Source organism: Leopardus geoffroyi, chromosome E2 (assembly GCF_018350155.1).
Source record: "Leopardus geoffroyi isolate Oge1 chromosome E2, O.geoffroyi_Oge1_pat1.0, whole genome shotgun sequence".
Classification (NCBI taxonomy): domain Eukaryota; kingdom Metazoa; phylum Chordata; class Mammalia; order Carnivora; family Felidae; genus Leopardus; species Leopardus geoffroyi.
In genome coordinates this window covers 59,678,093-59,694,645 of record NC_059335.1, presented here as the reverse complement: position 1 = coordinate 59,694,645, position 16,553 = coordinate 59,678,093, and the positions used below count along the sequence as shown (strand labels likewise).

The window sequence follows — 16,553 nt, the reverse complement described above, 5'->3', positions numbered from 1 at the left end:
ATCAGGGTTACTTACTCGTGTTGGTTTGGGCAAACACTGGATTAACGGAGAATATTACAGTCGGCATGAAAATACTAAAAGGTGGGGGTAAACTCGTTTGCAAGAGTTGGAAACTGGAGTCTGGGATAAAGCAGAACAACACGGAGAGGCAGACCTCATCCGGTCTGTAAAGACGCGCGGCCGGTCTCGCGTCCAGCGACCGCGCATAGCGCGGGGACTCGGGGCCACGCAGGCCGGCACCGTCGGGACCGCAGCGTCCAGGCTTGGGCCGGCTAGGCGGCCACCACGTGAGATGCAGTGCGCACCGCTCCGTCGGAACTTGAGAGAGGCAACCGGCGGCCTGAGGGCGCCACGAGTTACGCCCGCCCGGCGGCCACTGCCTTCTCACCATCCAGCGCCGGAGACCCGGGCAGAGATTCTGAGCCCCGCTCATGCCCGGGAATCCAGCTACGCTCCGCCTCGGTCCGACCTGTCGACCCTACGTCCTCGAGCCCGTGCCGCCAGGGACCAATCAGCCGTCAGATGAGGGCACATACCTAGAAGACGGCGTGTGATTGGCTGAGCTTGGGCCAGTCAGCGGCGCCGTCGGGCCGGAAGAGCGGGACCGGGAGAGGCCGGCGGGCGGAAGGGGCGGGACCTGGGGGTGGGCGGGCCCGTGCGCGGCGTGCGTGTGCTCGTTGGCTGCAGGGAGGAGCCGCACGCGTGGGAGCCGGCCGTGGTGTCGTCAGCCGCCTCACGATGGTCACCGCTCCCTCCCACCCCGTCACCCTGTCACAGCCGCGGCGGGCACTTCCGGGCGCCCCGGGTGTCCGTTGGGTCTGTCAGCACGCACTCCCCGGAGCGCGTCGCGGCAGGCAGGTGCGTGCCTGAGCCCCTCACGCCGGGCCGCGGACACCGCACCCGGGGCAGCCCCAGCCCCGCCGCCAGGCGCCCGGGCCCCACGTCACCCCGGCCCAGCGGTAGCTTGTGTCCCGTAGGCAGGGCAGAGGGCAGTCTGCGCTGACGGGAGCTCCGGGGGGCGGGTTACTGTTCCACCGGCTGAGAACGGAGGGCAGCTCTTCAGACACGGGTGTATCCAGATGCTCAGGGACTGTGGTCGGGGACTGCTTTGTCCATCTGTCAGCTCCGCTTGCTTGCGGGCCGGCTTCCCTCCTGGAGCCGAGACCTGAGGCTTCCAGCCTCCACACAAAAGGACATTCTTTTTCCCCTAAATTTTGGCCCCCAGTCCCCAAATGAGTTTCTCTGGGCTGACTTGGGTAATGACCCCCTTCTGAGCCAACGTCCTCAGAGAGCTGGGCCTCAGCGTCTGGGCTGGGGGGCTGAGCGGTGGGGGCGGAGACAGGGGTGGCCCCTTAAGGAACTAGCGATGCAGTCATTACCAGCAGGGGGAGGATGCGCGCAGGGGCCGCATCCCGTGTTTTCTGGCGGCAGCTGGGTGTGCTGAGAGAGCTCAATGACCCGAAGCTGTTGCTGTAATAAGATAGCAGTAGTGGTGGTGATCACGGTAAAAATGAAACCCCAAAACGCCGTGTCACTCCTACGGTTTCCATGCTACAGAATTGCCCTCTGCCCCCCCCCGCCCCCATCACTGTCAGGGAAAAGTAGCTTTGCTGTGTGTTCCATTCATGCCCACTGGAGACCCCATATGGCATTCTAGCAGCTTGTTGCAGGGGTAGGGGGGACAATGGGGAAGGGTAACACGGTCTGTGTAGCCCCAAATGCTTTTGTCATCCCAGAGACAGAGCATTCAGGTTATGCTGGAAGGACTTTCATTTAATGGACAGGTTTGACTGTCTTTTCCCCAGGTAGAAGCTTGGGGATGTCCTAGGTGTGGTGGTTGGCAGCTCCAGGGCTTGGGAAGTTCTCAGCAGGTTGGAGCTTGCTTTCTTTCCTGAAGGGCTTAGCACAAGTTTAGCTGGAGCGTGCGTGAAGCAACTAGGTTTGGGAACACGGGATTTTACACGAGCCTGGCATTCAGAGACCCCCTAGATGTCAGCATGTGAGCGTGCATACACCTGATTCTGTTGTCAGCCCCTACACCCTCTTAGTCTCAGAAGGATGACCCCTCCCTCCCTGGGGTTTAATGACAAGAGTCAGTTTCAAGAAATCTGGCCCAGGTCGTCGCCCAACAGCCCTGTCTCCCAATGTACCCAAAGCCCAGAACTTTCTAAGCCTTCCTGTTCTTGTTTTCTAGGAAGAGCACATTTCAAATCTTTGGGAAAGAAGTGTGCCTCATAGATTATTCGGTAAGGAAAGCAAACACTCAGGGTCTTTGCCCCAACTCCGACATGCCCGTGGGTTGGGGAGAGTGGAGAATGTGGGTGCATCCAAAAGCCACACCTCATGAGGCTGTGTCAGACTTGGGGCCCATCACCCGGCCCCTCGTATCTCTATGTAGGGTCACCCACTGCCTCCCCCACCCCTGACATAACCGCAAAAAGAGCAGCCCCCATTGTAGTTGATTGTACTTCCCCAGCCATGCACACGGCAATGTGACCCTAAATGGCCGGGGATCCTCACGACCTGGTCTGCAAACTCTGCTGGTCTCTGTCTAGATGACTCTGGAGGGTGAGCCGTGGTAGCCTGCCTCTTTTTGAGGTGCAGAAGGAGCTGAGGCCCCTGTTCCCTGCCCTTGGACACCCTGCCTCAACCCTGGCTCTCTCTGAGCGTTGATGGACTATTCCAGAGAGTTCCTCGGCTCACATCGCCAAACGTAACAGCATGTTTAATTCTGTCTTTTCTGGCTCATGCTCAGATGTGTCCCGTCCCCAGCGCTGTTCGAGAGCCCATCTGCTGTGAGTGCCAGGCCAGGTTCGGGGGCTGCCTGCCCGTGCCCAGGGTCAAGGCTGCCCTGCCTTACTGGGTCCCTTTGTCTCTGAGACCCCGAAAGCAGGTAGGTGACTTGAGCCAGGTTTCTTCACCTGAGTCCAGGGTGAACTTAAGGGGACCAGTCACATCTCAGCATCATAGATATTACATGAGTGATGTTTTACAATTTCTGGGAGACAGTTGGTGTTTTTCTTTAAATCGGGATTTTTATTTTAAACCAGATTTATGGAGTTAAGATTGACACGCGATAACCACACATGTGTGAAGTGGGCAGTTTGCTAAATCGCTACATAGATACACACTGTGGAACCACCCCCGTCGTTGAGTTAATGTACATACACACACAACCCTGAAGGGTTTCCTTGTGCCCTTTGCAACTGCACCCAGCCTTCGCTGCCCCACCATCCCTGGCAACTGCTGGTCTGTTTCTGTTGCTGGCGGCCAGTCTGCGTTTCCTTGGATTTTATATAAATGGAGTCGTGTGGTGGGTACTCTGGCTTCCTTCCCTTAGCGTAATTATTTTTGAGTTTCATCCACGTGGTCGCTGAGGAGTACTGGAGAGTGCTCTGTCACCTGAATCAGCCACAGTGTAGCCTCTCGCCCCCTGAAGGACATTGGCATCATTTCCAGCAGTTTTGTCTGTTAGCAGTAAGGCTGCTGTGAACGTTTGTGTACAAGTCTTTGTGTGAACGTGCCTTCATTTCTCTTGGGCGAGTTGTTGGATCATGCCGTAGGGGTATGTGTAACTTTTTAAGAAACTGGCAACTGTTTTCCAAAAATGGTTGTGTCATTTGACATTCCCACCAGCATTGTATAGAGTTCCAGTCCCTCCACGTTTTCATTGACATTGGTTTGGTCAGTCTTTTAAATTTTAGCCATCTTAATAGGTGGCTAAATTCCACTACTTAATTCCATAGTAAGTAGTGATGCCAAGGGTCTCCTCCGTATGCTTTCGTCATCTGCACATCTTACTTTAAAAAAAAACTTTTTTTTTTTTTTTTAATGTTTATTCGTTTTTGAGAGACAGAGAGAGAGCATAAGCAGGGGTGGGGCAGAGAGAGAGGGAGACATGGAATCCAAAGCAGGCTCCAGGCTCTGAGCTCCGAGCTGTCAGCACAGAGTCCGACATGGGGCTCGAATCCACGACCTGTGAGATCATGGCCTGAGCCGAAGTCGGACGCTTAACTGATGGAGCCACCCAGGTGCCCCTGCCATCTGCGCATCTTACTTGATACGTAGATGTCTCTCCAGATATTTTGCCCATTTACAAAAATTGGGTTGTTTGCTTTTTTTTTTTTTTTTTTTTTACTATTGAGTTGTGAGAATTCTTTATGTATTCTGGATATATACTTTCTTTATGAAATAGTTAATTTGCAAATATTTTCTCCGTGTTCTTGACTTGTTCTTTTATTCTCTTCTCAGTATCTTTCACAGAGCATAAGTTTTAAATTTTGACGAAGTGTAGTTTGTCAGTTTGATCTTTTCTGGATCTTGTTTAGGTGCACCCTCCCCCCCTACCCCTCCCCCCTCTACCCCAGTACCCTCTCCCCCTCCATCCCTGCCAGCACAGCAGTGGCACATGCATTCTAAGCATTTCTAAGAAATCTTTGCCTAAGCCAATATTGGAAAGGTTTCTCCTGTGTTTTTTTTTTTTTTTCTAGAAGTTTTATAGTTTATAGTTTGTGTTTAGGTTTGTGATCCATTTTAAGTTGATTTTTTTTCCTATGGCTTGAAGGTCATTTTTTACTTATTTATTACAAGATTTTTTTTAAAATGTTTATTTTTGAGAGAGAGAGAGAGAGAGAGAGAGAGAGAATGAGCAGGGGAGGAGCAGAGAGAGAGGGATACACAGAGTCCAAAGCAGGCTCCAGGCTCTAAGCTGTCGGCACAGAGCCCGACGTGGGGCTCGAACTCACAGACCATGAGATCATGACCTGAGCTGAAGTTGGATGCTTAACTGACTGAGCCACCCAGGCACCCCGCCTCATTGCTACTTTTTAAGGATACTACTGACTTTTGTGTTTTGATCTTGTATCCCACAATATTGCATTACCTCCTTTATTCTAGTGGATCTTTTTGTAGATTCAGATTTTCTACATAGAAGATCATGCCATCTGCAGAGAGAGAGGATTTCCTTCCTTCCTGTCCAGTTTGGATGCCTTTTATTTCTTTTTCTTGCCTTATCCCCTGACTAGAACTTCTAGTACATTGATGAACGCAGTGGGGAGACAAGACACCCTTGTTTTCTTCCTCATCTCAGGGGAACAGCATTCGGGTTTTCACCATTAAGTGTGATGTTAGCTGTTGGTTTAGATGCCCTGTGTCAGGCTGAGGAAGTTCCTGTCTATTCCTAATTTGCTCAGAGTTTGTATCCAGAATGAATGTTGGGTACTATCTATGTCTATCGAAATGATAATTTTTTGGGGGGGTTGTTAATATTGTTACATTGATGGACTTTCAAAAGTTAAACTGTTCCCTAGGAGAAACCCCATGTAATCATGATGTATTGTTCTCCTGATATATTTGATTAGAATTTGATTAGAATATTGATCTGCCTTTTCCTTGTTTGCCTTTGTACTAGGGTAATGCTGGCCATGTAGAATAAGTTGAGACGTAGTCTCTCATTTCAAATTTCTGGAAGACTCTGTGTGGAATTGGTATTATTTCTTCCTTTAGGGTTTGGTGGGATTTACCAGTGAAGCCATATGGGGCTAGAAGTTTCTTTGTGGGAGGGTTTTTAACTGCAAACAATTTCTTTCATGGATATAGAGTTATTTATCTGTCTCTTGCTTAGTGAGCTTTAAGGATTCTGTCCATTGTATCCTTGTCAAATTTATTGGCATAATGTTATTCATAATATTCTCTAATTACCCTTGTAATATCAGTAGAATCTTTAGTGAGGCCATCTCTCATTTCTTGTTTTTTAGTAGATTCTTAAACAGGTCAGTGGCCTCAAGGTCACTGAGTCACATTGTTCTAGGCAGTGATGATGGCCTCAGTCCCTCCTGTTGGCCATTGTATCATTTGAAAGTTGGGCAGGGTAGGTATGATTGTACTCCTTTAAAGGATGGGAAAACTGAGGTCCAGAGAGGGACAGGGGCTTTTCTAAGGTCACAGGGTCAGTCCACAGCCGATGAGGGATTAGAGTCCATGACTCTCTCCACTGAGTTATGCTGCTGGGCGTCGGGGAGGAGGTGGCCCTAAGCAGGGTGGAAGGAGTGCAGAGGCCAAGGTGCCCAGCCTGTCTCCTATCTTCCAGCTCGTCTCCCTGCCTCCATCCGTTCTAGCTCTGGCTGTCCATTTTCTGATCTGAAGCTCCATGAGCTTTTATAATTTATTTTCCTAAGTTTTTAAATTTATTTTGAGAGAGAGAGAAAATGGAGGGGTGGAGAGAGAGAGAGAGAGAGAGAAAATCCTAAGCAGGCTCTGTGCTGTCAGTGTGGAGCCAGACACAAGAGTTGATCCCACAAACTGTGAGATCATGACCCCATCAAAATCAAGAGTTAGATGCTCAACCGACTGAGGCACCCTGGCACCCCCACCACCTAAGAGCTTTTAAAACTGTACATCTGGTCCTGTTGCTCCCCCATAGCCCCTCATTTCTGAGTATGGACCACAGTCCCTGATGGAGTTCCTGGGGTCCTTCCTGACCTTGCTGCCCACCCCCCACCCCCCTAGGCTCCAGCCTCCTTTCCATTCACCCAGCAGGCTCCTGTTCCGGCAGGGGGCGGTGTTAGGTGCAAGTAACAGAGAGCTGACCCATAGTGGGTTCAACCAGGGTCTTTGGTAGAGAGAGGATTCTTCTAGGATTGGTTTTATGGCTGGATAATGTGTTTAAAGATCCAGATTCTTTTTACCCTTTACTCCTAGTGTTGGTACTTCCAGCTTGCGTGTTTTGAGATGGAGGCCATGGGTCTCCTCCTTACACCATGATACACGTGGCACAAAGGAAGTCTTTATGATGTCCTCCTTTTCTCGGGGGGGGGGGGTGGTGGGGTGGCGGGGAGGGTGCATGGAAGGCTTACTGTCTCGTTCTCTTTTCTTATCCAGGGTAAAAAATTCCCAGAAGCCCCAGCCAACTTGTCTTTGATCTTTTTGTTCTCACCCCCAGACACATTGCTGGCAAAGCCCTGCCTGGCTGAGGCTGGTCCCTTGGGACTCGGCACTTGGTCCCTTGAGCAAAGTTGGGTTCTTTTAACAAGGGGTGGGTGGTGCGGAATGACCGCGGCAGAGGCCACCCACAGGGTCTGCCCAGGGAGTTTGTGCTGTCCACATCTGGAGGGCTCTCAAGTGCATGCTCGGGGGTGGGTGGGCACAAGTGTCCCGAGTGTGCTCGTCCTGCTGGGCAGCACCCTGGTGGCAAGCGGGAGGGGTTCTCCAGAACCTGTTCCATCTCCTCCTTTGGATGAGCCTGCGACTCCTCAGCCCTCCCCTGCGGGGTCCTCTTTGCTTCGTCTCACGTTGCACACGTGCTCTGTGGGGCCCTCCGTGGCCTCAGGAAGTTGGCAGGGTCCACTCAGAGGTAGGTTTTAGTGTCTTTTATAATGTGCGACATGAGCACATGGTGGGGACTTCCAGAGGTACAAAGGGGTACAGTGAAGATCATGCCCCCCTGCCCGTGCCTCCTCCAAGGCTTCCCCACGTGGTCTGCAGATGAGCTGTGAGTGTGCTCCTTCACAGGCGACATGTCACCGATGCCCAAATGCCTGGTTTGAGACAGCATTGTCATTGCACAGGTGTCCAAGGGGCTCTGCTGGGCGCCACGGCCTCACCTGTCCCTGATCTTGGGGCTGGCGTGCCGGCCCTGGCTGCTGTCACTTCCTGTTCTCTGGGCCTGACCGAGGTCCAGGGGTGGGCTCCACGCTGTCCCTCTGCTGCAAGGAACTGGGGTCGCAGGGCAAAGGGCAGGGCTGTGGGAGGGTGCAGAACGCAGTGAGGGCGTGGCCCCCCACAACTCAGGCACAGGCAGGAGGACACATAGGTTCTCCGTGGAAACCACGCACGGCAGCTGCTGTGCCTGCACGCTGCATTTCTCACTCACCATCCCCTCTCTGCACTCGTTCACGTCAGGACGGGAAGGTCCACCTCGCTCTTTCCAAAGGCTGCCCCATTCCCTGCGGTCCCTGTGTCCCACCTTTATCGTCCCTTACAGATGGCATTCGTGCTGTTGGGCCCCAACAGCCAGTGCTGATGCCGGCCGCCTTTAAGAGCGTCGTTTTGCAGACGCACGTGTGTCCGAGAGTGGCATTGTTGAATCAGACACTGTCCCGTTTTGGACTCTGACCTCTGTTTTAAGAAATCTGGCAGAGCCCCCTTTATAGCCAAGACCGCTGACGCTCCGAGGGGCTAAATGTTGTGCCCAGGGGCCACTCCTGGTGGCCTCCGAGCTCAGGGCAGAGCCATGCCTCCTGACTGCAGCCCACATGTCCCGCCGTGGCACCCTGCGTCGTGGCACTGCAGAGATGCAGGCGGTCCCCTGGGACTGTGCTCCCTCGGCTGGGTGGTTGGGGTGTGCTTGTGTGGGGGTACAGAAGAAGAACTTCCCAGGGCCCTGTTCCAGCGTGAAGGTTTCTGGGGCACTATCCCTTTGGACCTTGTCTTCCCTTCCTCTCTGTTAGATCCCAAAGATGGTCCAGTTTTATACCCCCAAAACCACCAAGGCATGCCCCTGTCCATGCCACCGTTTTGGGGGCCGCCTCCCGATGCCTAGGGATCAGGCTGTGATGCCCTACTGGGTGCCCCAGGTCCTGAGGCCTCACACGAAGGTAAGAGGGAGGCTCATGGCAGCGAGGCCCGAGAGGGACCCGGAGATGGGGTGGAGGGTACCGGGTTCTCTCCCCACAGTGGCCTCCATTCATCCAGGGTCTCCTGGAAGGCACAGCAAAGGCAGTAGAGTGCAGGCGGGGGGTGGGGGGGGGTGTGCAGGGGAGGGGCAGGCTCCGTGTCCTGGGGGGTGCCCGGAGGGCGGGTCACGCTGCCCTCTGAAGGGGACAGCATTGCTGCTGCCATCTTTCCTGCCGCCTCTCCTGCCCTCCTCCTCTCTTGCCCCTCCCCCCCCTCCCTCACCTGGCCTCACCTCCTGCTCCAGCTCTGTGGGCATCCCAGCAGGAGCATGGAGGAGCCGGGAAGGACCATTGTTCTGAGTTGCTGTCCTCACTCTTCAGCTCTATCTGGCCCTCTCGGGGGCTCTGGGTTCCAGGCCAGCCCCCGCTGGGGTGGTTGGCCAGGCCCAGTCCTCCTCAGCCCCACGGCATTTCAGGTGTCCTGGGTGGTCAATAGAAGCTTCCTTTCTGCCTCCACCCACTTTCCAGTTGCTGGTTTGCTGTCATCAAATAGCAAACTGTCCCTAGAATTCAGACTCAGAGGCCTTTTAAAAGGAGACCTGAGCTTGGTCCTGAAGCTGTGTCCTGAGCTGGCTTGCGTCCTGAGCTGCTCACAGCCCTTTCCTGGTTTCTAGGCCACATCACTGGGCCCACCCTTCTGGTAGATCACTAGGCCAGGCCTGATACATTTGCCCACATTCTTTTCTTTTAGGTGGTGAAAAGGCAGCAGAGTTTTAAAGGCATGCAAGGTAACAGCGCGTACGTGCGTCTCATCCCCTCCCGCTCCCCAAGGGAGGTGGGGTCTTATGGTGGGGATGGGGAGACTTCTCTCCTCCCCACGTCTGTAAAACAGACATGGCTGTGTGGCATACACTCTGCCTTTTCGCCCCCTTCTCTTGCCAGACATCACTAGTCACCCCCCATTTCCCACCGAACCCAGAGAGCCTTAGACTCTATCAGTCCATCTGCAGTGGCTCTCAAGATGCAGCCAGTTTGCAGCCTGGAGTTAGATGGTATCTGAAGTGTATTTTCTTTTAAGCTCTAACCTTCTATGGTTCATGACATAGTGTGTGTGGGGGGCGGGTGGGTATATACACACATACATACGTGTACGCGCGGCTCCTATACGTATTTATTAACGACGTGGCGCCTGTACCTCCATTTCCATGTGCCGGACACACCATATGCTCATGACGTGATATTTAGACACGTATTCCTCTTGCGGTGTGTTTATACATTTGTATATTTGAGACCTAGTGCGTGTATCGTCACACATTTATGGAGGCTGTAGTACGTGCCACGTACTCATCTGTTCATGATGCAGTAGATACTCGCAATGGGGCGTGTGCATATATTTGTGTGTTTGTGACCCGCTGTGTCATTCATTCCCTTCAGCACACGAGGAGACGGCATCTCCATCCCCACCGGTGCATTCTTTGTCCCTCAAACAAGTGGGCTGGATTGTTCTGGAAGGCGTTTTCTGGCGCTGACGGCTAACATTTATGCCTCCTCCGTGTTGCCCGTGAGCGAAGCAGCAGGCACGCTTTGTGGCTTGTGTCAGGTCCTCCCCGTGCCCAGCCGTGCCCCTGCTCTGCTCTGCGTGGGAGCACCCTGGCCACAATCTGTGCAGGAGGGAATGGATGGATGCCGGGCTGGGGCTGGGTTCTTGGGATGGGCAGGCGATTTGAGCAGCCTGCCAGAGCCCAGGGGCACAGGTCTGGCTGGGAGAGTGCCAGGATGAGTGGCCACCAGCCAGCACACCCACCTCTTAATGCTACAGAAATACATGTCTTCCCCGGTAATAAAAGTAACACAATTAGGAGCGGCACAAATCTACACAGCCTTTGTGTGGGCCTCTATCAAATTATTTTTTATTGAGATATAATTGACACATAACATTATATTCATTTCAGGAGCGCAGCGTAACAATTTGGTATTTAGATATATTGCAAAATAGCCAACTCAAGAAGTCTAGTTAACATCTGTCACCTCACACAGTTACAGATTTCTTTTCTTGTGATGAGAGCTTTTAAGATCTATCTTCTTAGCAACTTACAAATATGCAGTGAAGTATTACCAACTGTACTCATGATGCCGTAGATTGGATCCCCAGGACTTACTTATGTTATTACTAGAAGTTCGTACTTTTTGACTCCCCATTCCTCACATCCGTCAGCTTTGTGATGCACATACTCTCTAGTCCAGCGAGCCCACGTCTGGGTGATGTCTCGTAGACACCCCCACCGCATGTCTGTCCTCGGCAAGGTATCCAAAGCAGCTGAAGTGTCTCTCAGTAGGAGGATGGACATAAAAGCAGGGGGTATATTTGAAATGTGGCACCTGCCACGGACAGCCTGTGGCCCTTAGGAATGATGGGAGGGGCCCCAGGCACGTGGCTGTGTGGAGAAACTAAGTTGCTGCAGTCCACGCTGTAGGACCCCAAGCGTGTGCATTTGAAAAGCTAAAGCCCTGTTTGGGTGAGGACAAGGGTTAGGTGGTGTGTGTCTAGGCTGAGTCGCGTGTAACACACGGGGGGTGGGGGGTGGGGGGGCAGGAAGACAGGTAAAGAACCAAGAGCAAGCAATACATTGGCTCAAGCTTCAGGGAAAAGAGCCAGAAATCACTTTATGAAAGAAAACCCACAGTAGCAGGACAAGAACAGTTTGAGAAAGTGCTCTTTTAACTGTATAATCACATGTTTATGGGTTTATTCTTATTGGTTGTTTTTGGCTGTGAATACTTGGCAATTTCAAGAGTAGCTAAAAGCTGTTTATTGTTGAATCATGCATCAATTTGATATGTTTTCAAAAACCAGTATTTTAGTCCAGTCATTGTTGACAGTTCAGGCAGTTTATAGGGATCTTGTGCCAAGCCTTAAACCCATTCAGGCCAGAGGGTGTTCCCAGGACAGGATTGAGAGCCCGGGTCCCACCGGTCCCAGGACAGGATTGAGAACACGGGTCCCACCGGTGCCGGGACAGGCGGGATCTGTTGCCCCTTCAGCTTCATATACAGTGATTTAAAAATATTTTCCTTGGCGTCAAATCCGGATTATTTCCATTTTAAAGAGAAAGTCTGCCTTTCTCCTCTTGTGTTTTCCTTGTGAAGAGGGGGCTCCTCTGGTGTTCTTCTCCATGCTTTCGCGGTAGGATTTTTTAACAAAACACATTTATTGTATTTTATATTAATCATGCTGTTACATATCGGTATAGTTAGAGTAGTAATGTAGTATATAGTACAGTATAGCATATAAATAAAGTGTAATTTGTAGTAGCATGTCAGTAGTGTGATAAAACATAAACAAGATGTGACATCAGAAGGGTCACAGGATGACCAAAGCAGGTCTCAGAAAAGCTCACGTTGGGGCAACAGCAGCCCAGGAGCCCTACCTGGGGTCACGGATTCAGACACTCAGACACAGCCCGTGTTTCCATTGCTAAGTTGCAGTCATTATCAGCCTCTTGCCAGTCTGGTTTCATCTGGGCTTCACCACTTGTTTTCCTCTGAAAACAAAGATTAACGCGAAGCACATGCCACCTGGATTCTGTCTCCTTTCGTCCATAACCGTAACCGTGCCCTCACGTGGCCGTGAGAGGTAAAGACTCCAGAAACGCTGGCAGGAGCCCCACGGTCAACCCCGAAAGAAGTGAACGGCACGGTCCCATTCACCTCCATGAGCGTCGGTCGGCGTCCACACTCATGGGGCTGGGACCAGCCTTGCTGGGGCACCTGGAGTCCCCGCCCTCGGTTCCAGAGGGTTCTCCTGCAAGCGGTGTGCAGACTCGGCGTGCCACCTTCACGCTGCCCTGGGCCTGACTCGCTTTCTCGCCTAGAATCCCCGCTGGACTTGCGCTCCCGGTACCACCGCTGGCGGGTCTGCTGTGATGGGAGCCTCTTCCTCAAGTGGCGGCAGCTCCAGGCCCTTCACCACCAGGAGCCACCGGCCCTGGGGAGGGGAGAGAGCCCCCCGGCCCCCATCCTGCCCCTCGGCCTCAGCCTCCTCACCCTGCTGCAGGCCGTCGTGAGGGTCGTGGTGGCCATTCGGTGAGCAGGCACAGGGTGGGGGCACTGGGGGTCCTGGGCCCGTCTCCCTCCCGGGCTGTTTTGGTCGGCGGCCTCGGGATCAGTTGAACCGAGAATGTGGGAGACCTTGGCTGTGGTTCCGTGAGAGGGTGAGGAATGGGGTGGCGGGATTACCACGCTGCTGCTCCTACCGTCCGCACCACACACTTGATGGAACGGCAGTCCAGGTGCGTCAGAGCTGACGGCGGGGGGCTGGGCACCTCGGGGCTCTTCCCTGTTTCCAAGTCCTGTGGCAGCCTGCCACTGGTTCTAGCTTGCGCACATCTCTGTCCTGTCAGGGTTGCAAGTGGACCTTGGAGCCCACTCGCCCAGCCAGCCCTCTGGGGTAGAAGCACCCCTTCAGGTCTGGGGACCTGCGGCCTCTCCCCCAGCCCAGGCCCATCCATCGAGGCTCCATTTTGGGAAGCCTTCTCCCCAACCTCGAACCCACTAGCCTCACGCAGGCCTTGCGTTTGTCACCTAGAACCCCACCCAGTCCCTCCCCCATGAGGCCTCCAGGATGACACCTCCCCGAGCGGACAGGAAGGGGCTGCTTCCTTTAGTCTCTGAAATAGCTCCCCCCCCATCCCCGTTTACCTTCCCACGCAGGCTCTTCCATCACACCTGTGTACATCCATGCAGGTGCCCACACACGTGTGAATAGAAGATCTGCAAAGCTGTGGCAGCATGTCAGTGTGTGCAGTTCAAACCTACATATGTTGACTTGTTGGCTCTTTACTCGTCTGTCTTCTCCATGTAGGAGGAATATTCTAGAAAATGTCCAGTATCTGACACGGTTGTAGGTGTCTTCTGTCCAGTTTTCTGGTTGTTCATAGGAGGTTAGCTCTCTGTCTCTCGTCCTGGCCAGAGGTGGAAGGCCGTCCCCCTGCATCCTGTAGGCCGCTCCCCTGGTGTTGGGTCCTGGTGTTGCCTCTGCCCCTGTGGTTACAAATGATGCCACGAGGCACATCTTCAAACAAGCGCCTGCCCAGACGTGGGTTGCATCCTCTGTGGGTCAAGTGCTCTCGGGAAGGGGGCTGGGGCAGGGGTCCGTGAGCTTTGTGTGATCGGTGAACACGAGTAGGGCTCCTGACATCGTGCCGTGGTTTCTTCTTTGCTTTTCGCAAAGATTTGTTTCTTTTTTAATCTTTGCCAACGTGATATCAAAGTAGGTAGGGCTCCCCCGTGCCCGCTCTGGGAAGAGCAAAGAAGGAAGCTTGGGTGTAGATGACGAGTGAGGTGGATGGGCAGGGCAGGCTCAAGGGGATGCGCTGAAGGTGTTGTAGGAGGCATTTGCCTCTGAACCAGGCTCTTAGGGCAGGGGCACAGGTCCCAGCCAGCTGTTCGGGAGAAGTATCTTGTCTGGCCGGGGTGTCTGTGGGGTGCCCTGGGAGATCCCCACAGACTACATGAGTGGCTTATCTCAGGAGAAGCTGCCGGCTGTCCGTGAGCTGGCCTGGCAGAGGTTTGCTGTGGAGGCCTTGGGAGAGGGGGAGCATGGGGCCTTCCCAGCAGGGACCCTGGAAGGGCCGTGACAGACAGGCAGGTCCCTTCTAGACGGGGCTGCCACAGCCTCCTCGCATTGGCTTCCATGCATAGCTCTGCAAGGCTGGACTTCCCTTTCCTACCCAAGGGAGAGAGTGGGCTCTGGGGGCCGAGTGCCCATCCACCCCAGGGCCCGCAGCTGCAAGGTGTCCTGGCATCACCTCACTGCACCCTTTCCTGCCTGGGCTCCTCGGGAACCAAGTGCACCAGTGATCTGAATGGCACCCCTCCCTCTGCTGTTAGGGTGTCCCCGCCTTCCAGCCCATGGAGGCTTCCTTAGAGGTCCTGCCCAGGCACTGTGGGCTCAGCGTGGGCCACCGTTCCTAGTAACTGCCTTTCTCTTTGCTTTCCAGCCAGTTGTTTTGGGTTTGAACTTGGAATCTTCAGCTACTGTTGAGAACATCCGCGAACATGTCAATTGTAATCAAGTCAGGAGGAGTCTGTGATGGCCCGCATTGTCTCAGGTCATATAATTCACACCCAGGGTTGAATCCAAGCTGTTTATCATCCGGGAGGCTGTGGATGCTGGTGAGACCCTGAATGCGGCCAATAAATGTTATTTGTGAGACTGCACAGTGGCCCCTTCTTGAACGAGGGCATCTGGTTCTCCTTTGTGGGGGAGGGGCTGTTCTCCATTTTGGGTCCCTGTGAGAGGGAGGCCGCCTATACCCTGGCCAGCGGGCCCACCAGATGAGGGCCGGGAAGTGGCTTTAGCACCTCTTTAGGGTGGCTCATGCTTTAAGTAGTGTAAAATTATAGGAGTTGAGTTTTTAAACTGAGATATCACTCACATCCCATAGACTGCACCTTTTAAAGTATGATTCAGTGGATTTTGGTGTATTTATGAGGTGGTGCAGCCCTCACCACTGTCTAGTTCTAGACCTTTGTCGTCGCCCCAGAAAGAACCCCGCACATATGATCCATCACTCCTCCCTCCCTTCCCTCCCAGCGTCTGGCAGCCATTCACCTACTCTGTGACTTTTCCTGTTCTGGATGTTTCACGTGAACAGGGGCCTGTAATGTGCGGGCCTTCTGCGTCGGCCTGTTGCACTCAGTGCAGGGTCTCCAGGGCGCACGTGTCTTGTAGCCGGGGATGCCGCGTCCTTCTCTGGCTGAGTGATGTTCTGTTATGTGGATGCAGCGGGGCTGGATGGACCTGGGGTGGTTTTCGCTTGTCGGCTTTACTCTGAATGTTTGTTTCCGTGTGGACACCTTTTCCTTTCTCTCTGGTGGGCACCTGGGGACGCCGGGTGGAGCAGCAGCTCTGTTCAGGGCTCTGTGGGGCTGCCGCAGTCCTCCACAGCAGGGCCCTGCCCTGTCGTGCTTCATATTTATTCCTGCCGGCCAGGCCGACACACTCGGATTTCTCCACACCCTTGCGGACACTTGTTACTTACTGTCCATTGTTTGGGTGATAGCCGTCCCCGTGGGTGTGGAGCACCGATGACTGGTGACATTGAGCATCTCTACGTGTTCTCATTGGCCATTCGTGTCTGCTTAGGAGAGAGGTCTGTTGAGACTCCTTGCCTGTGTTTTAATTGGATCATCCTTTGTTTTTCATTGTTGTTGAGTTTGTGTTCTGGATGTGCTCTAGGTAGTAGGTCCTTATCAGGTGTATCATTTGCAAGGATTTTCCCTCTCTTGGTGATGTCCTTTGAAGTCCAAAAGTTTTTAATTTCAATGAAATCCATTTTTCTGTTTCCTTAGGTTGCTTATGCTTTAGGTCAGATGGTCATACGTCAGAACCCACTGCTTAGTCCAGTGTCACAAAAATTTACCTATGATTTCTCGTAAGAGACTGACGGTTCAGCTTGTACATTCAGGTGTTTGATTTATTTTGAGTTGGTTTTGTAACTTTTGTTTATGGTGTGGGCGCGTGCATATGGTGTGGGGTGTGTGTATATGGTGCTCTTTGTATGTGGATATCCAGTTCCATAAACCATTTTTGAAATGATAAAATTATAGAAACGGAGAACAGACTAGTGGTTTCCAGGGGGTCGGGGAGGGCTATAGGTGCCACTGTCTAAGGACAACATGAGGCATTTTTGTGGTGATGGAAATATCCCGTATCTTGACTCTTGTCATGTTTTGGTTGTGATGTTATGCTATGGTTTTGTAAGATGTTCTCAGCTGGGGCGGACTGGATGAGGGGTATCATGGGATCTCTCTTTATTACTTCTTGTCAGTCATGTGAGTCTGTGATGATCTCAAAATAAAAGTTTAATTAAAAAAGCAGTACAGGGGCGCCTGGGTGGCACAGTCGGTTAAGCGTCCGACTTCAGCCAGGTCACAATC

General features: G+C 53.0%; 1 protein-coding gene across 1 annotated transcript; it reads left to right on the top strand.

Moving 5' to 3' along the window:
- Positions 1 to 657: 657 nt before the first annotated feature.
- CE2H16orf95 (chromosome E2 C16orf95 homolog) lies at positions 658 to 14,828 on the top strand. Its single transcript, XM_045439917.1, has 7 exons — positions 658 to 858; positions 2,195 to 2,246; positions 2,756 to 2,893; positions 8,448 to 8,594; positions 9,364 to 9,400; positions 12,485 to 12,695; positions 14,612 to 14,828. The coding sequence occupies exons 3-7, from the start codon at positions 2,756 to 2,758 to the stop codon at positions 14,628 to 14,630; spliced, it is 552 nt and encodes a 183-aa protein (XP_045295873.1). The 5' UTR covers positions 658 to 858; positions 2,195 to 2,246; the 3' UTR covers positions 14,631 to 14,828.
- The last annotated feature ends 1,725 nt before the right edge of the window (positions 14,829 to 16,553 follow it).

Coding starts and splice junctions, on each gene's coding strand:
- CE2H16orf95 (XM_045439917.1), top strand. CDS start 2,756: ATGTGTCCCGTCCCCAGCGCTGTTCGAGAGCCCATCTGCTGTGAGTGC. Junction 8,595..9,363: donor TCCTGAGGCCTCACACGAAG/GTAAGAGGGAGG, acceptor CTTTTCTTTTAG/GTGGTGAAAAGGCAGCAGAG. Junction 9,401..12,484: donor GAGTTTTAAAGGCATGCAAG/GTAACAGCGCGT, acceptor TTTCTCGCCTAG/AATCCCCGCTGGACTTGCGC.